At 34.6% G+C, this 21,590-nt stretch overlaps 2 protein-coding genes across 2 annotated transcripts; both read right to left on the bottom strand.

Moving 5' to 3' along the window:
* Window positions 1-15,220: 15,220 nt before the first annotated feature.
* Window positions 15,221-17,156, bottom strand: LOC107462528 (pentatricopeptide repeat-containing protein At1g20300, mitochondrial-like). The gene has a single exon (XM_016081124.3). It carries the CDS (start codon window positions 16,924-16,926, stop codon window positions 15,334-15,336), a length of 1,593 nt encoding a protein of 530 aa, XP_015936610.1. The 5' UTR covers window positions 16,927-17,156; the 3' UTR covers window positions 15,221-15,333.
* Window positions 17,157-18,611: 1,455 nt separating this feature from the next.
* Window positions 18,612-20,609, bottom strand: LOC107462527 (pentatricopeptide repeat-containing protein At3g62890-like). Its single transcript, XM_016081123.3, has one exon. The coding sequence runs from the start codon at window positions 20,607-20,609 to the stop codon at window positions 18,612-18,614; it is 1,998 nt and encodes a 665-aa protein (XP_015936609.2).
* Between the last annotated feature and the right edge of the window lie 981 nt (window positions 20,610-21,590).

Below are 21,590 nucleotides of genomic sequence, written 5' to 3' on the forward strand. Positions count from 1 at the left end.
GATAAGCGCAATAGTGACTAGTGGCTATTCGCTAAGGGTAGAGAGATGAAATTATAATATTTAGAAGAAAAAAAAGAAATAAAAAAATAATTTAAAAAAATTGTAAATAATTGAATTTATTTGTTTGTTGATGGTTTATTGGTTTTTTTTGTTTGTTCCTGAATTGGATTTATATGTTTTCGTGATCTAGAAGCTCCTAATTCTAAAGCGTAGGAATTTTATAAATTATCTTCCCCTCAAACGAAAGACACTTGTCAAAGAGAAGCTCAACGGGGGACTTCTTGGTTTCAATCATGGTGATTGCTTTTGATCTCTTTGCCATGTGTACTTACACAGTTAGGACTGTGTTAATGACTGTGTTAAATTAGAGGAAGTAGATGTGTAAAATAAGAGTAAAATGTAACAAGAATACAAGATATTAAAATCACTAGGATGCTAGCTGTACCTACATTTATCTTGAAGGAAAAAATATAATTATTAAAGGGAAGAGACGGTGATTTTTTTTAATTAAAAAAGAAAAAATATAAAAGGAGTAGCCGAGTAGGTAGCAAAGTATTTAAAGCATAGCACCTTTTGCCGATTATTGAATTTAATTTTACTGTGATAGTTGAAGTTTGGTTTGTTACGAAATACCATTTAGATGAAGAATCCAAATAAATTTCCATTTAATACAATACAGTACGGGTTTCCTTGTGAAAAGTGAAAACTCACCAGCACTAATAAGCAGTGAGATATGGACGCGCCATGAAATAAGTATGACAGGTGAAATTAATTAGGGCAAAAGGTTCAACTATGACTTTGCAATTTCACACTCCCTTTTTTATAGAGATATATATTTCCTTCTTTCTCATGAACAGTAGTAGTACTAGTAGTGCATGTTTGTACTTTTGTTCCAATTGAATCAAAGCCACATGACTCACTCACACGATTAGTTCAAGGGTACACACATATGTCCCATGTAATATATGCTTCCATGAACTTATAGCCAAGACATCAATCAATACTGATGAGAATGTATGTAGTAGTACAATAAAAGCAAACGGTTAATAATCAAAATATTTTTTTCAATTTTTATCTGTCAGTTAAGTGTTTTGTTTTGTGCCCAAGAAGTTACAATTTAAATAGTATATTCTTTCTATAATCACCTAACAGGTTGCAAATTTGAATTTTCTATCATTCGGTATAAAAAAAATATTTTGTTCTTTTTTTATGTTTTTACTTTTAGGGCGTAAATATTTGGTTTGATCTATTTGAGTATGTTAAATGTCTGAATCAATTATATATCATATAAATACGAATATTTAAGAAAAGTTAATCTATTTATTTTTTATTTAAATAAATAATTTTAATTAAAAATAAAGAAAAAGACTAATTGTTAGATTAAAATATTAACTTCGATCCATTATTTGACCCGTTTAACAAGTTATTGAATTAAAACTCGAGATAATGAATTGCAACTTGATATATTTGAATTAAGATCATTAATAAAGTTGTTAAAAATATTAAAATATAAAAAATAATGAGAACAATATTTTGATAGATTGAACGTTAATAAAAATATTCATTAAATAAAAAAAATTAACGCTATATTCATAAAAAATGAATTTTGTATGACAAAAGTACTTAGACTTTAAATTTTTGTTGACTTTTTAATAAAATTTTTAAATTACTTTTACTTTTTATCTTTAATCTCAATTTCATTATTGTTCCTTCTTTCTAAAATTTCAAACTTTTAACATAAATTTCTCATAATTATTATCACTACTTTCTCGTTCCATCAACCACCTGTCATCGCCACTATCACGATTATCACCCTTCTCACTCATTATTGGTCTACTGCCCAATACTATCCCTTCGAACCCCCACATCGGATCTTACACCAGCCATTCGGCTACTATCATATAGTTTTCCCCTTCTCATAATCATCGAAACACCATGAACTCTTTTGCCCCATCTAAAACTCAACCTATCACCTTCACTCAACTCTCATCACACATCACACTTTTGTTATCACCTTTTTTATTCACCGCCACCCCCTCCGAAAACCCTCCCATTCCTACAACTCACCACCACCACCAACAACAACCACCATCACCACTCAACATAGATTTTAACAATAAATTTAATAATAGAAACAAATTAAAAGTGGATGGCGAGAAAGTCGACAACGACAAATGAAATAATGGAATATGCAGAAATTATTACTACGAGTGATGAAGGAGACAAAGTGGTTATGGCAGCTGCGACGAGTGGTGGAGGAAGGAGAACCAGGGGGCGAGGAATGGTGGATGAAGTTGATACAAACGTGGATAATGGCTGAGGCAAGAAAAGTGGAAAATTAAAGGCCGAGGTGGTTGTAGCGACAACAAATGATGGAGGATCTAGATGCGGTGGCAGTGTATGGTATATGAAAAATATAGAATGGAGACGATGATAGCAGTGGCTGGGAGTTTGGAAAGAAGGTTGGAAGAGAGAAAGGAAGGGGCATGAAAGTTTGGGATTTTAGAAAGAAGAAATGGAGATGGAGTTGAGGTTGAAGATAAAGGGCGTGGATAATTTGAAAGTTTTATCAAAGAGTCAACAAAAAATTAGGATTCGAATATTTTTGTCATAAGAAACCTATCTTTCATAGGTATAACGTTAGTTTTCTTGTTTAATAGATACTTTTGTTAACGTTCACAAAGTTTATGGGTATAGAGAGGAATGGATCCAGATATTTTAATATGATAATTTTTTTCCATAAAGATAATTAACATATAGTTATTAGAGTTAGTTTTTTAAAGGCCAATCTACCTAATTAAATAAAATGAGTGAATCATTTACCTATATACACAAAATAGAAACCTGTTACGTGTATGTGCAATTTCATCTTTATTAAACCATGGGAGTCAACTACGGTTTCAATGTAATACATAAATTGTTGCTACTAGGCACGGTTTACTTGTGAATGGAATTTGTCATAAACCGTGGCAAGCTACCACGGTTTATTAAGGTAGGAAGATGCACATAAAACATGGTAAGCAGCAATGGTTTATGAAGAAGTTTGAGTGGACATAAACCTTTGTTAGCTGCAACGGTTTATGAGGAGAGAAAATCTATATATATGTGAGTAAGATTCAAGCTGGTGAAGAGATTACTGTCACAATGACAAGTGAGGAAGAGAGTACTCTTGTCTTAGTGCATTGCTCTGGAAAAATCCAAAGAAGCAAAAAATATGGTGTGAAGTTCACTGACAGAGAACCACTGAGTGTTTTCATCAGTTCATCAAGCACTTTGTCAGATTTGAAGAACAGCATCTTGCAAAAGTTTGGGGTATTTGGTAGCAAGTGGGTGAAGAAGCTATTCTACAATATTCCCATCGCAGTTGTCTCGACCGGTGTTAAGTATGATACCTTTGTGCTAGCGGCTGATGAAGATACTAGGGTTCTGTTTCATTGTGTTAGGAGTTTTCCGGAGGTCAGAGTACACGAATTGTTCATGAAGTTGGAGGTTGGTGTCGATAGTTCTGGGGCATCAGCTCCAGTTCATTGCTTGACTGCCGCGAGAGGTGCGTCTAGTTTGATACCTGTGGTAAGACCATCTATTCCGCTGGTCGGATCCCCCTCATTCACGGCTGATTTAGATCGAACGGAGGTTGTTGGTTCTGTACCTTTGGAGAATCCAAGGGTCTATGGGCAGGCATATGTGGTGGGCACCGGTGGTGGCTTGATCCATGATGCGCAAGGCTTTGGAGAACCTGATCAAGTAGAGAATGCAATGTGTGACGATGACTCTGACCATGAGCTTGTAGATATCGTTGGGGACAGCGATGATGACACAGGTGCCAATCCACATACAGAGCATGAGCATTCAAGTTCTGACACTTAGCAGTACCCTCCACACTTCTCCACTCTTAACTTGGAGGCTTTGGGTCAACAGGCAGACGATGGTCCTACAGTTGGGGGCTCTTCTACAGAATTTCAGATTGAGCAATCATTCCAGAATAAAGATGAGGTTGTTTTGAGTGTGAAAGACTACAACATCCGTTGAGGTATTCAGTACAGAGTCATCGAATCAGACCATCTGAAGTATCATGGAAAATGTAAGGAGTTCAGAAAGGGTTGTACTTGGTTGATTCGCATAGCGCTGTGTGCACGAAAGGGAACTTGGGAGGTTAGGAGGTACAACTGGCCACACATTTGCTTGGAAACCTCCATTTCCAGCGATCATCGTCAGCTGGATTACTACGTTATCTGTGCGAGGATTCTTCCCTTGGTTAGGGCAGATGCTGTGGTTACCATAAAGGTCTTGCAACAAGCTACAGAAGCCGATTACGGTTTCAGGCCTAGTTACAGGAAGGTTTGGATGGCCAAACAGAAGGCAGTGGCACAGATCTATAGAGATTGGAAAGAGTTGTACGCGGAGTTGCCACGTTGGATGCTAGGGGTACAGTCGACCATGCCTGGGACAGTTACTGTCTTGAAGACCTCTCTTGTTCGACTTGGGGGTGAGGTCGATGAGTTAACCGTGTACTTTCATCGACTTTTCTGGACATTTTCACCTTGCATCAAGGCATTCCGGCATTGCAAGCCCCTCTTGAGTATTGATGGTACCCACTTGTATGGCAAGTACGGAGGCACGCTTCTACTGGCGATAGCGCAGGATGGGAACTCGAACATCCTCCCGATAGCCTTCGCCCTTGTGGAGAGAGAAAATGCAGAGTCATGGACATTCTTCTTGTCCAACCTACGATCGCATGTGACGCCACAAGAGGGTCTCCTTGTTATCTCTGACAGGCATAATGGCATCAAGGCTGCACTTGAGGCCCCTGAGACTGAATGGCTGCCTCCACGTGCTTTTCGAGCATACTGTATTCGTCATGTGGCTGCGAATTTTGCCCTTACCTTCAAAGGAAAAGATGCTAGGAGGATGTTGGTCAATGCTGCCTACGCAAAAATAGAAGCAGAATTTTATTACTGGTTTGATATCATGCGGACTGAGAATCCAGCAATGTGTGACTGGGCCAACCGGATGAAATACGACAAATGGACCCAACACGAGGATGGTGATAGACGATTCGGACACATGACAACCAACATTAGTGAATGTGTGAACTCCGTGTTAAAGGGAACTCGCAACCTCCCAGTCACATCGTTGGTTAAGTCTACTTACGGGAGGCTTGCTGAGCTATTCGTGTTCTGCGGTCAGACAGAAGAGGCACAACTCGGATCTGGACATGAATTTTGTCAGGCGTTGGTCAAGGCTATTGATTGGAACATAAGAGACTCAAGGTGCTTCACCGTAACTTTATACGATAGGCACCAATCGGAGTACACGGTGGCTGAGACAACACTGACCGGAAACTTTTTGTTGGGGAGCTACAGAGTTTTTCTTAAGGATCACACTTGCGACTGTGGCCACTTTCAGGCTCTTCATTATCCATGTTGTCATGCCATTGCATGTTGCGCCTATTCGCGCCTGAATTGGGCGTCATATGTTCACGAGGTGTATCGTATGAGTGAGGTGTTCAACATTTACAAGCAGAATTTTCTTCCGCCTATCCCAGAAGGCCTCTGGCCCCCATATGCTGGGCCAACTATCATTCCTGATCCTAACATGCGGCGTGCGAGGGAAGGTCGTCTGAACGCAACCAGGATCCGTGGTAGTATGGATCAGTCGGTTGCGAACCAGCCGAAGTGTTGTGGGCTCTGCTGTCAGCCTGGGCATACGCGGAAGAACTGTGACCAGCGAAGACATACTGCTAGAGGGGATGCTTAGATGTCGTGACGTTTATTGGGTCGTCGTTGTTGCTTAAGTTATTTTTAGGAAGTCTTAATTTGAGTAATGTAAGGTTAGTTATCTTATTAATGAATGTCGTTCCCTTGTTTAGTGTACTAGATTCATCTGCTTAAGACCCTATATTTTAGATGTTTAATGGATTCACTTCGGTTTGAACCTGATTGCACGTAGTAATTGTGACCAAACAACTCACGAAACCACACTCATGCCGGTCTTCCGTTTTTCATCAGATTCTCAAACTCAGTCAGGCACCCACTAACGGGCTCTCCATCGATCGGCAAACCCAGCTGATATGCCACATCTTGCAATGTGATAGTGTAGTCCCAAAGGGCATATGGAAGGTGTGGGTCTCAGGACGCCACCGCTCAATAAATGTGCTAAGTAGAGGCTCATCAACCCAGAACCAGTGACTGTTCAGCCTAGCCAAATGATACAAGCCCGCGGTCTTTAGATACGGTATAATTCGATCGTGTAAAGGCATATTCTGCTGTCTTCTAACGCCGCTAATAACCCTACTGCAAAATGTCGGTAACAAAATCCCTCAACATACGACCAATACTAATAACATAGTATAAAAAAATTATTAGATACCGACTTTGGTTTTCTATTTCCTCTAATAAATACTAAAAACAACAACAAAATAATAGGGATAACAACAATACCAACAGAAATAATTCTACTAACAATAACAATAATTATAATGCTAACACTTCCCAATTCTAGTACAAAATAAAAGTAATAATAATAACTACCATTATCATAATAGCAATAATAACTAACCTCTTCGTCGATGAATCCAGCTACGTAAGCAACGCTATTTAGTCGATACAAACGAGTTTTGTCCTCCATGGCTCTCCACCACTCAAATCTCACCAAAACCTTCCAAAGCTCTCCCTGAAACTCTCTCAACCCCCTTGTTCTTTTAATTTTTGTTTCAGCACAAATGATCCGCCATGACCATCAACGGATTATGTATTTATACTACTTTGCATGTAAACCGTGAGAACCAATAGAGGTTTTTGTTTAAGTCCTTCTCTTCATAAACCGTGAAAAGCAACCACGGTTTATGCCTAAACTTTTTCCTTCATAATCCGTGGTAGGTCGCCACGGATTATGCCCAACCTTTTCCCAACATAAAACCTTGTACCCTCCAACGGTTTACGTACAAAATAGAAACCGTGGTTAGCTCCCACGGTTTACATAAAATTGAAATTACACATGCACGTAAGAGATTTCTGTTTTGTGTATTCAGGTAAACAATTCACAGAATTTATTTAATTAGGTATATTGCCCTTTTTTAAAATATTTATCAATATATATATAATTATATTTTTTTACAATTTTATTTTTAATATGATAATTAACATAAAAGAAATATAACAATATTAATAGTACATTATAAAATTATAAAATACTAATAATTTATAACGTGTTTAGTTAAAAATTATCACATATCTTATTAATTAAAATTAATTCTTTCAAAAATTTTAAAAAATTTAAAAATAAATTATAAATTATTAATTATTTGAAAGACATAGTACCCTTAAAGAATACAAGATATAAGATATCTTTATAAATTTTTTTTAACAACAAAAATTTAAAAGAAAAATGAGTATTTTTTACAAGAAAATAATATCTAAAGTAAATAATATGATTACCAAAATTCAAAGATTTGAAGGTATGATATTAAATTAGTTAAGTAAAAATATTAGTGAATTAAACAATTAAGACATAAATCCATCATATAGTAAAAAATAATACATATAAAACTATTAAATTACATAATATTTTTTTATTATTTTTTAAACACATATCTCATATATAAGTATAGTTTCTTAAAATTTTAGGAGCACCGAAGTTACTACTCACCCCCTCTAGGTCTGTCCTGGATACAGATGGTTATTTTTTATTTTGTAAACTAACTTGTTTATTTGGAGTAAAAAATCTCTATATTTAAAGTAATTAAGTAACTTTGACTTGAATGAGATGGTAGACTTACCTGTCTCTTAAAAAGTTGTATTAAGTTGAAATTCTAGTTAAGACTGAGAAGAGGTTTAATAATCTCATATTGTATAAGGGTGAATGCGGATCAAATTACTCAAATCGAATATGGTCAAAATTTCGATTTGATCCGCACTAAAATCATCGAATCGGATTCAATATCTGTGTTTTTTTTTGTTTGGATCCGATTTTTGGATTAGATCGGATATCGAATATATCCGCAAAATATAAAAATATTTAAAAAAACTTATTTTTATTTAAAAAAAAAAAATATTTATTTATTTATTTGTTTTTTGTAGACTCGTAGATATATGGATACTTATTTAAAATATTATCCTATTAGTGTGCGAATCAGATCTTATAATCTTTCAGATATGCAGATCAAATTTGATTCATAAATACTCCTAATAATGTAAGTGAGTAAATGAGTGTGCGAGTTATGTAATGACAACAAAAAAAGGGGAGAAATGCTCAAGGGCTCGAACCTATAGTAGCTCCTTAAACCCCTCCCCTTGAAAGACATGATAAATAAGGAGAGCTACTTTGTTTTAGCCTTACCAAAATTTATTATTTTTTACTATCATTTTTAGTCATTAATCCAATTTTTTTAATCTAATAATTCAACGACATACTTTTAACTTATAATTTTAAATATTAATAATTAACTATTAATAAAAAATAATAAATTCTGTTAGTATTCTAACATTTCTCGTAATAAAAAAAATTGGTTAAACATTTTAACTTTGAGTTAAATTAATTTCCAAACTTTTCAACAATATAAATAAAAACGAGTATAAAGTGAAAGTATGAGTATAGACAAAAAAATTGGATAAAGATGAACTTAATTAACATTAGAAAATTCAGAAGAACAATTTAACTTAATGAAAATTAAATTTAGAAAATCAATTTGAATCAAAAGTGAAATTTAAGGAATTATTTTGATTATTTAAATTAAGGTCATAACTTGGAGGGAAAAATTAAGCATCTTCAATAAGATCCTAACATACACTTCGTCAATAATAGTGGCTGATTTTCTTCCCTTTTTTTTTCCTTTCTCCTGAACCAATGTACTGTCTTACACTTGTCAACGGTCTCTCATAAATCTTTCTGTAGCTACCCCCCTAACGAATCCCCTGTGAGCCTCATCAACAAGTTTAGGCATAATATGTAAATGACTTATTCCCCACTCAAAATTGAATTATTCAGTTGGTGCGTATACTTCTAGGAAGGATTAATACCAAAGATAGGCTCTCAGGCTTAATATCTTTAGACACAAATTGTAATCGTGTGTGTATGTATTCGGTGTTCTATGGAGCAGATTTAGTCTTCTTTGCTGTTATTTATTCTAAATGGCTAGCTAGGAATATATTAAGTTTAGTATATATTACAATACACAATAAATCTTGTTCACATGCTAAGGCTTCTGTGTTCAAATTGCATTGGCAAGGTGCATTATCAAATTAAATTCAATGATGGAAAAAATAGATAGCAATAGGACCATTATTCATGATGTGGGATGGGCAATGTGCTTTTCAAGGTGAAGCGACGTATATCAATTCAAAGTAAGAAGTTAGAACTCTCCTTAGTTGTTAAGTTTAAGAATATGCCATAGCTATCACTTATGAGTTATGAGTTATGACTATGCTATCTTAATTAAGTCTGCACCCATATTTACAACAGGAAAACGACATGACAATTATTATGATGACAAACATATATTTCATTCACATGAATAATTTTTTCAACCAGATTATTATGTGTAGGAAAACTGCACAATATAAATATTTTATTTGTAAGAGTTGTAATTGAGTTTCAGGAAGGATATATAATTTATGTCAATAATTAATGAAAGGAGCCTTAGAAATTAAAAAATGATATCATGTTTTGCCCATTTAGACAACTGATATATGTATAAATAATTGTAACTTTAATTCGTCCATTTACATCTTAAAAGAAAATAATGTAACAATTTTGATTTTATCTAGGGATGTGTACAGTTCGGTCCGGTCCAAAGAGTCGGTCCAGATTCAAAGAATTTTGGATCATGAAGACATGAGTTTGAAGTGACCCGGAATTGACCCGGGAAAAAGAAATTAAATCTACGAAATGAGTGAGATCGGGACCAGGGCATAACTCGGGTCACCCGGATCCGACCCGACAGTCTGGTCATCATACACAATTAATATTGTGTTATTAGTGATGGATGACGACTATTTTATATATGAAATTTAAGTATTGTAAATCTTAATATTTTGTATTATTAGTCATTATAAGACTATAAATTAATATTTTATGTTTAGAATGCATAAGACTTTAGAGTAATGCATAATATTATGTTATATGTATTGACTTAAAAATTTGGTGTTAATATAAAAATGCTTACAAAAAATAGTAATTTGATAAATAATTTTTAAAATAGTAATAAACTAATATCTCAGTCAAAAAAAGTCAAATTTTATAAAAGTACTTACACAATGATATAAGAAAAAAGTTAAAAAAAAAGTAAAAACCCTAACTCAACGGCACCCCCAACCATCCCCAACCTCAGATCCCTCGCCGCACTTCACAGAGCTTCACTTAGACACTCACTCTCACCTCTCTCACTTATCGCACCGTTATCGCCGGTCATCACTCGTCACTTTCCTCACTGAATCCTTTGCCTCGTCCTCGCGACGTCAGTGTTTGCTCGCCTCTTCTTCCTCGGCGCCTGAGAGAGCAGAGCTTCGGCAGACGCAGAGCAGAGCCTGCAGAGGAGCCAACACGATGACAACGGAGGAAGCAGATCCAGACGAGGCACGAGGCGGAGGCAGCGACAGGTGAGGCACGACAGAGCCAAGGCGACCGAAACGGCACAGATAGAGGAGGCACAGGCGCGGAGAAAGAAGAAGCGAGCAAACACAGACGTCGCAGGGACAAGGCAGAGGATCTGACGAGGAGAGTGATGAGTGATGACCGGCGATGACGATGCGATGAGTGAGAGAGGTGAGAGTGAATGTCTGAGTGAAGCTATGTGAAATGCGGTGAAGGAGCTAAGGTTGGGGATGGTTGGAGGTGCCGTTGAGTTGGAATTTTTTCTTTTTTCTTATATCATTGCAAGTATTTTTATAAAATTTGATTTTTTTAACTGAAATATTAGTATATTATTATTTTAAAAATGATTTACCAAATTACCATTTTTTGTAAGCATTTTTATATTTTGATAATAATATACTTGAGAGAATATATATGTATATACTAATGATATTTTATCAACTTATGGAAAAGATGGAGCCCTTTTATTTTTTTTGGGAAAAATAACATTATTTTCACCAAATAGTGTGCTAGAATATAAAGTCCCCGTTTACAAGGCTGTTAAAAATGTCAGGAGAGTTTGTGATAACCTTCCTAGGACATATCATGTTGGATTCAGTCATGGTTAGATTTGCTTATTTCCATACACTTTCATTTTCAAGAATATTAAGCCCGCTACCTTTTTCACTCAATCAGTTAATATATGAAAAATTAATGTTGCATATCTTAATTTAAATTATAGGTTTCAACTGTGGAGAAGATATAAACTTTGCAATTAGTGATTGATTTCTTTTAAGAGCTATTGCTAGTCGGATATTGCACTGCTTAATAGGATTCATTTGCTTTCCCATGAAAAACTTCTATGCAAAAAAGTAATGCTTTTGTATGCATCCATGGGGCTTGAAGGTTCACATATCAGCATTCTATTAATGTTTCTTTTGTTAATTCGATTCGTTTTCAGCATTTTACCTGTTGGTTACTAATAAAATCAAGAGTATGTATAAGTGTCTTTTCTCATTTCTATGGCGTGATTTTTTATAGCACATGTAAATGTGACTGTTATGTAATTTTTAAACTACTTTGATAAGAATAATATTTTGAGATGGAGACTAATTATGTGTTTTTATGTATTTGATTTTAGAAAAAATAGGTTGAAGGCAATCTTTTTTTATTAGGGTTGTCTCTATGGTTCCTTTGAAAAAAATGTTAGCTTACTAATTATTCTAATTAATAACAACTCAGTGCAATATAACATAAGGTTATCAAAATTTTGAGTTATTTTTAAAGTTCATAATTTTGTGATGATATGAAAGCAAGCCAAGATTTATCTATTGGTCAAATTATCTCATCACAATTCAAATATTTGGTGCATTGCGTGAATTAAAGGTATGAAAATTGAATACTAATCAACCATTTTTGTAAACATAAAAATTGAAAACTAAACTACTTTTATTTAAATTCCAGAGAAGAATCTTATTTAATTATATATGTAAATTATGACCATTTTTTCATGTAGGTATGGTTATGAGTTATGACCATTCTTATTTAATTATATACATAATTTATGACCATTATTGTATATATAAATTTAAAAGACAAATATATAGACTATCAAATGAAATTTCATTTTGATTTGGTATATTCAAAATTTTAGATCCAGAGGTTGTTATATAAAGAGATCTTGCATCTTAACTCTTCAAAACAAAAATATCAATTTGTTTACCTGTTTTCTTTTCTTAATGAGTCATCCTTAGTTTGATTTTAATTGCCCTCTTAGATGTCTCGAGTTGTAGTATTTTTCAATTATGCATTTAAACTTTCATTATCAACTATATATACTTAAAAAGTGCAATTTGGGATGAATAGAAAACAATTTCACCTAATTCTTTTACTTTTATTGCCCTCATAATAGATGAATAATGCTTGATTTTTTCATCAGAGAATATATGTGAATTTTGAGTCAAAGTGTTGAAAAATTGTGGTTGCAATATAAGAGGAACTAGAAGGGCAAATAGCATTACGGCAGTGTTCTGTAATTTTAGCTTCTCTTTTGTAATCTCAATGCCATAATTTATGACTTCAGGTTGTGGATGTGTCAAATGTGGTTTTGCAAATCATATTACCAAGAAAAATAATAATAGATTTTCAATGAAACAACGAGCAAAAATTTGTCTTGAAGAATAATAATATACAACAAAATGCAGATAATACCAAGTCTGTATTTATGATTGCATATTTCTATCTAATATTTTCGTTTCGTAATTATGTTTATTCAAATAAGTGACAAACTTCATGGTATGAATGTGATAGTATTTGATGGAGAAATAGACTCTTAATATTAAATCTTTGAATTGTTTGTTATTATTTTTGCTCATAAATTATGTTTTATTATAGTAATTATTTTTTTCTTTGTTGAATGCATTTTTAATTAGGGCGAATGAAAATAATTTGCAAAATTTTTTATTGAAAAAACACTTAAAAGATTATTTTAAAAAATTATTTACAGATTAAATACTTAATTTGTGGTTAGCCATAGACTTGGGTTAAATATACATATAATTTTATAAATAAATTATAACAAAGTAGATTAAATATGCGATATGTGATTAATCATACACTAAAGTAGCGTTTGTTTTGAAAGACAGAACAAAACATGACACTGAGACAGAGACAATAGGACGGAGACATTAAAAATTATTGTTTATGTATTGTGTTTGGATACGATGTACAAGACACTAATGTAATGTCCATTATTATATTTGGATACACATGAACAAGATTAAAATATTATATGAAATGACTAAAATAGCCATGTGATTTCAAATTTTTTACATCAAATACAAATTAATTTAATAAAAAATGAGAGTAGAACTTGAAAAAAATATTTGAAGAGACAAAAAATTTTAATAAAAAAGTTATATAATAATTTTTATATTAAAATAAAATTTAAAATATAATTATTTTATTTTTAAATTTATTATTAATATGTAGGAATACATATGGTTAATATTAACAAAAAAATAAATTTGAGTTCGATTAAAAAAAAATTTCGTTCAAGTTAATAAGTTAAATTAATTTTAAATAAAAAAATCAATTTTAAAAAAAATCCACTTTTACATAAAAAAATTAGCTTTTGCACATAAAAATTTATTTTTTATTTAGAAAACCAATTTTTTTATATCTAAAAATTGATTTTTTTTTAAAAAATTAATTTTTTTAAATTAGAAAAAATAAGAAGGGATAACAGTGGAATAATAAAAAATATCTATGGAGAAAAAAATCATAAAAAAAGTCCGTGTCCCTCTTCCAAATCCCGTGTCCGTCATTGTCCTTCGTAAAAGAGTGGATACAAAATTATAAAAAACTGACTCGGAGACAATGTGTTCAGTGTTCATGTCTCTGCTTTCAAACATTTTTTAAAAATGTGCTGTCCATATCTCTGTATCCTGTCTCCGAAAACAAACGTTACCTAAGGGTCTAATTATTATAACTAAATGTCACTTAGTTAGTATTCATTGTTTGTGTAACTATATTTAAACAAATAAACATAATAGTTTTTACATTTAAGTAGAATCTATTTATATCGACAAAATTATTTGGCTTCTGAAAAGGAGATGATGTAACAATCTTATATATTGTACAATAAATTTTTAACAAGAGTAGTTTTTCAAATTAAAAATAACAATTATTAGTGTAAATAGACATATTCAACACATTTTTACAATAGATCAATATTTAACCTGCGTGTGGCACGAATTTTACACTAGTTTAATTTATAAATTGAAACCAAATATGATCAACATTTAAGAGCGTCATTTACTATCCTATGGCCTGCCTTATGGACAACGGATGTCGAATGTACCCAATAGATGAATCCAACTTATCAGAATAAGAAAAATGTGTGGAGACCTATTTTTGGAATTAGTTCACATTCTTGGTATTTCACTCATTTTAGCACACTATAGGTTGGGATTGGAGGAATAACTCAATCTCTCTCTTATTTTTTAAAACAAAAATAACACCAAAAATTAAGCAAACTGCAAACTTATTAATAGTCAGCGAAAATAAGGGAAACGTAAATAGCACAACAAAGCTTTTGCTAAGCAAAACAGATATTTAATAGGACATCTTACAAAGTAAGTGCTTAACTGAGTATACTATCTACACTAAAAACAAGACATAAAACACAAAGATACAAAATTTAGTGTTTTTATATTTTGTTTTGTAATAAAATAGAACAAATTATAAAAATTTAATTTTTTTATTTAAAAAAATTGAAAAAAAATATAATAATAAAAAATTTATAAGAATAATAAAAAAATAAATTATATTATCTATTAGTATCTCTGTATTTTTTCTGTCAGAATAAACACAAAATACATTAATTTAGTATCACTAGATACAATATATCTATCCAAGTTTCATCTATCCAATACGATTTTAATCCATGTCTCATCTGTCAAATACGATTTTGTGTCTTAATGTTCCTGTCTTAATGTTCCATCTCTATAAACAACCACGGCCTTATATGCTAAATGCCTAGCTTCAAACAACGTTTCCACCAAGTTATTCAAGTACTACAAAATTTCGGCCATAAATAAAAGAAATTATAGATGATGCCTATGAATTTAACAAGTTCACAAAAATAAAATAAAATAAAGAACTCTCCAACTATTTTCTTAACCAACTAAACTATGAGTTAAGCAGGTAATACAAGTAGTTTATAGTTTAATATAAACTAAGATGTGACAAGTGAAGCTACTTCTACAAAGGGCGAGAGACAAATCCCATGGCAACCATCTTTTCCACCAAATCCTCATGCAGTTTAAGCTGCCCTGCTTTCCTCAACAGCTCTAGAACCATTTCATAAACAGATTGATTAGGTTTTAGTCCTTTTTCTTCAACCATCTCCTTCATAAACTTGTAGCCATTGTTCCAGTGCCCCTTTTCACAATACATTGAAATCAAAATTCGATAAGTATTCACATTGGGCTCAACTTGATTCTCATCCATCTCCTTCTTCAATTTCAAAACCATATCAATTGATTTTGAGTCCGCGAACATTCTCATCAATATATTGTAAGTTAATGTATTAGCCTGGCACTTCAGCTCCTTCATTCTAGCATACATCCTATGAGCAGCATTAACATCATGTAACTGAGCTATGCATCCAAAAATTGAATTGAAACTTGACGCGTTAGGAGAAACCCCTTTCTTAACCATTGAGTTGAGAACCTTCACAGCTTCTTCAAGATTCTCATCCCTGCAATGACTCTCAATTAGGAAATTATAAGTAATCGTATCAGCAGGACAATCCAGCCTCTTCATCTGATTGTAAACTTGCAAGACCTTTTCAGTCCTTCCAGCTTTCACATGAACTCGCATGAGACTATTGAAAGTAACCGCATTAGGATCGCAGCCGGCATCAATCATCTCTGAGAAAACATCATGAGCACGAGAAATCTGACCACACCGGCACAGTGAGTCAATCACAATGCTGTAAGTGTATGTGTTAGGCTTGATTCCAGCCAGTTTCATATCCCTGAAAACCTCCTCGGCTTTCGCTATATTCCCAGCCCTGCACCAACCATGAACTAAACTAGTGTACACTATAACATCAGGCTCAAACCTATGCTTAAGACTATCAAAAAATGATTGAGCTTCAATTGCTCTTCTCTTCCTGCATAAGCTACTAATCACAATTGAAAATGCAACAATATCAGGGAAGCAACCAAAGTCTTCCATGCGGTTAAAGGCGTGAACCGCCTCCGCAGCCAATCCGGCCCTCACGTATCGTCGGACAAGGACAGAAAACGTGTCGATGGTTATTTTGACTCTGCGAACTTTCATCAAATTGATCAAATGCCATGCCAAATCGAAATGCCTCAGCTTTCCGGCAAGGTCGATCATCTCGTTGTAGGGCTCAGGGGATGAAGGGAAGCCCTCGAGGGAGGTGGCCCAGTTGAAGAACGCGAGAGACTGGAGCAAGGGGATGCCATGGCGGACACCCCCGCATTTCTCGATAACCTTGCGGGTGACGGCGGGGGAAACAGTTTCTGTGGCGGAGATTTTGGAAAAACTGATGTTGAGATCGGGTATGGTGAAATTGGGGGTGGGTGGGGTGGCGTTGGGATTAGGGTTCTTGCGGTAGTGGTCTTTAATGAGAGAGTGAAATTGTTCTGCTATAATGGTCTCTTGGGGTGACAGGTTAGTGGTTTGGGCAGTTTCTGTGGTTTCGTCTGTGTCATGAGCTTTTGAAATCAAAGCTTCGGAAGAAGAAGAATAGAGTTTGAAAGTGCAGAGTGAGAGTGGGGAAAGAGAGCTGTATAAGCTAACCCTTTGTTTGATGAAGGCCATGAAGAGGGATGGCACGCACTGCCACTGAGCAATTTAACTGAATATTACACTTCAAGGTGACAGAAACTTCTCCGATGACTTTTGAAATTGGGAAGTGATCATGATAACTGAGAGCAGCTCCCTGGTTGAGTTATTGGCGGCGCTTTAGAATGGCAACGCCCTCGGCATCAATAGTTCTCGCAAACCTGCTCATTCTGCATAAGCTAGACGAGGGTAAATTAGGTGAATAAAATATTTGACAAAGTATAAACTAAAGAGCTTATGTAAATGTTAATAAGATTTTTAAATTAACATAGAACAGAGATCAGTTCATGAGACAAAACAGATAACTCCAATGCACATCTCTAAATCTTTATTCCATTGTTTTAATCTATGTCTGTAGTTATTAGCGGCACTACCAGACTTCACTTAAGCTGTAATACAGTTAAGTTGAGAATTTAATCAGAGGCTGAGAGAGTATCTTATCATCTTTATAAATCAGAGTAAAAGAAATTTTGTAATTGTCAAATTAGGATTAAGATAGTTAATTTTTTAAAATAATTATTTGAATTTTTTTTTTGTATTAGACGAAATTTAAAATTTATTATACACATTATTAAGATTCTTCATTATATCTCCAGTAGAGTTTTTTTTATTCAGATCTACGAACCAAAGAAATAAAAAAAAAAATCTATACGTAACTACACTTCATACTTAAAAGAGACGGTTATATAAAAGAATATATTAAAAATAGAAAGATGTTTTATTTGTAAGAGTTGTAATTGTGTTTCAAAAAGGATATATAGTTTATGTCAATAATTAATGAAAAGAGCCTTAGAAAAAGATATCATATTTTTGCCCATTTAGACAACTGATATATGCATAAATAATTTTAACTTTAATTCGTCCATTTACATCTTAAAAGAAAATAATATAACAATTTTGATTTCATCAGAATTTGAAGATAATAATGGACCAAAGGATATACGGCGCAAAGCCTTCAAGAATAAGAATTAGTAATAATACATTTTTTAAAAGAACAACTTCCGGTAAATCATTTAGTGATACTAAAATTCATATGTTTTTATTTTTATTTTTATTTTGTGTAGAAATTAATTCTCCAAGATCATTCTCAACTGTGATGCAACATCTTCAAATTGGATTGGCTTTGGAAATGGTTTAGAGGCTTGATTCGAAAATTAGCATACTGAAATCTTTGTAATAACTTTGATAATGATTAACGTTCAACATTTCAAGCCAACACACTACCAAATTTTACAAGTTAACTCTCTACTTAGGTATGTTAATATTTTAATTATTGTTACATATTTCAAATTGCCAAGGCTCTACTCCATAACGACAGAGAGCAGAAGCTTTAGTTGTTACATCAAACATCTAAAACATGATACGTGTATAGTCAACAAGATTTTCAACCAAGCCCATTTGTTCTTCCCATATTGATTTCTCCTTTTGGAATCATGAACAGTAGTCCACAATCAGAGGCGTTAGAGCAATGATAATTAGCAATAATTATCAGCATTTAACTGAGTACCAGTTATCTCGTCAGATCCTTTCTTTTATTTACTTTATATTGTTTCACATGATCACACTCATTACCTTCAATTCTGCTGAATTATCCTTATCATGAGCGAAAAGTTCTTGTCATTAAAAGCTTATATTTACTTGTCAGCAAACGCATAAAATAACTACCAATAATCCTTGCATGTACAATCACCATTTTTGAAACAATGAAACCTACTCCGATCACGCACCACAATTTCTTTCTTTTCAATGGCAGATAGTATTTTAAAAGCAGCATGACAATCCTCACACATACGAAGATTCTTGATAATCCTAATAGGCATTCCAGGTTTTGTGTTCATCAACCCATACACAAGTGCCAGTTTTTCACTATGGCGAAAGAGGAACTTCTCCTTTTCTTTATCTTCCACATCAAGAAGCACAACTGAAGTATTTGGCACATACCCTTTTTCCTTCATCTTCACTAATAGTTTTTCCCACATCTCAAATACCTCATCACATTCAGGATGAGACTCGTCCCCTGCTACAAACTCATGAACTGTTCCATCTATTGTGATTGAACTGCATCCAGGCGTTTTCTTCACCCCTCTGTTCTTCATCAACTTCCTGATTTTCGTTACTTCTTCCCATTTTCCCACCTCTGCATAAGCATTCGAGAGAACAATGTAGTATCCATCATTAAGTGGATCCAATTCCGAGATATGTTTCATAGCTTCCTCAGCCAATTCGATGTTCTTATGAAGCCTGCAACCACCAAGCAGAGCCCCCCAAATGACCCCATTTGGCGATATAGGCATGTTTATGATAACCTCATGAGCCTCTTTCAATAGCCCTGCGCGACTCAGGAGATCAACCAAGCAACCATAATGCTCAATCCTAGGCACTATTCCATATGCTCTGGTCATGGTGGCAAAAAACTCTCGACCCTTTTCGACCAATCCCATGTGGCTACAAGAATGGAGGAGCCCAATGAATGTCACATGATTTGGCTCCACACTTGATTCAATCATCTCATCATACAATTCTAGAGCCTTCTCTCCATAACCGTGCATGGCAAACCCTGCTATCATGCTCGACCACGATACAACAGTTCTTCGATCTCTCATGGCTTCAAAAACTCTGTAACCCTCTTCCAAGCATCCGCACTTCACATACATATCAATCAGTGTGTTACAAACATGTACATTCCCATGAAACCCACTCCGATCTGCGAACTGGTGAACACTCCTGCCAAGCTCCAAGTCACCCAAATCAGCACAAGCCGCTAAAACTGCCACCACGGTCACCTCATTTGGCCTCAAACGTTCCCTCTCCATCTCCAAGAACAACCCTACAGCTTCCTCCGACTTCCCACACCGGACAAACCCCGAAATCATGGACGTCCAAGTCTTCACATTCCTCTCTGGCATCAGACAAAACAAACCATAAGCACCACGGAAGTCACCCGCCTTAACCAACTGACTTATCATTATGTTCCAAGTAACAACATCTCGCTGAGGCATTTTATCGAACACAAGGCGCGCATCACTCATCTCCCCGCAAACTGCATACAAATGCACAATCATATTTTGCAAAACCAAATTAGCTGTTAACCCAAGCTTCACCACGAAGCCATGAATGATTCTCCCAGTTTGAATGTCGGAAACACGAGTACAGGCTTTGAGAACGAAGGAACACGTGAAGTGGTCAGGGATTGGGGTACCCATTTGGCGGAGGCGACGGAAGAGAGTGATGGCGTCGTGAGGGGACTCTCCTTCGGCGAAATGTTTGAGGCAGAAGTTCCATGGAACGAGTTCTTGGGAGTTTGGTGAGAGGCGGAGGATTTTGTGAGCGTAAGAGAAATGGTTGGTGAGGGCGCAGATGAGAGCGACGCGGGTGAGAGGGAGAGAGTGATGGCTTTGGGTTTTGACGAGAAATGCGTGTACTTGTTTGAGTTCGAGTACGGTGTTGAAGTTAGTGGCATTGACGGTGGACGGCGGTGGGTCAAGTACTTTCTGGTGGTGGTGGGAAGGCGTGGATGGGAGGGTGGAGCAGAACATCATCTCTTTCTTTCTCTCAATTGAAGCCAGTGCTGTATTAGAATGGAACGGGTAATCAATTCGGTCATAATGGATTATTGGTTTAATCGATTGGTTATTGATTCTTTCGATTAATTCGGTCATAATTAAAAAAATATAAAATTATATAAATAAAATTAAAATAATGTCTTAAAATGTAAGTTTTTACAAACATTAATAATTAAATATCAAATTTTAAACATAACTAATAATCTAAAAAAACGATAAACTAATCTTTAGTACAAAATATATTCTCAATTTAAATCAATATAAAAAATAATTCGTAATAGCAATTAAAAAAAAAATAAAAAATATTTTCAACAACAAAAGATTTACTTAAGTCAATTTTTAAGCAACATAATAACCACTATCATTCCACCAAAGTTCACTTATGATTCAACAAACAGCAACTCTAAAAAAAACCAACAACAAATAACAATAGCTCTAAAACAACACAACAACCAGCAACAAACAATAACTCTAAAAAATTAAATGCAACATCAGCAGTCACCAGATTCAAGTTCAAAAAAATTCTAACTAAAGTAATAACCACCAGATTCAATAACAACTCTAAAAAATCAAGTACAATAGTAATAACTACCAGACTCAATAACAATACTAACTAAAATATGCTCAGCTTCAACAACTCTAAAATTCAATTACAACAGCAACCACCAGGTTCAGTATTCAACAACAATTTTAGTGAAAGACCAGGGTTGAAAACTTGAAGGGAGCTCACCTAGTTAACTGGTTCCTGGACCGCGGCACAAGAAGACGACGACCACCACCCGACTAACCTGAGGGAGCAGATGCATAGCTTGATTAGTTCGGTCTTCTGTGAACTTTTTGCCGCCGACGAAGTGAATGCAAGGCAGGAGCAAGGAACCGCGACGACGACAAGGTGAAAGACTGAGAGAGCGACGAGGTGAGGCTGTGACCGTGAGAGACTGAGAGTAACGAGGTGAGTAGAGAGACGACAGAGTAACGAGATGAGGGGAGAGACGATGGAGTGACGAGGTGAGGGCGACGGTGAGGAACTACGAGTGCCGACGACAAAGGAGCAGAGAGACGAGGTTGGCTGGGGGG

Source organism: Arachis duranensis, chromosome 8, assembly GCF_000817695.3.
Source record: "Arachis duranensis cultivar V14167 chromosome 8, aradu.V14167.gnm2.J7QH, whole genome shotgun sequence".
Lineage (NCBI taxonomy): Eukaryota > Viridiplantae > Streptophyta > Magnoliopsida > Fabales > Fabaceae > Arachis > Arachis duranensis.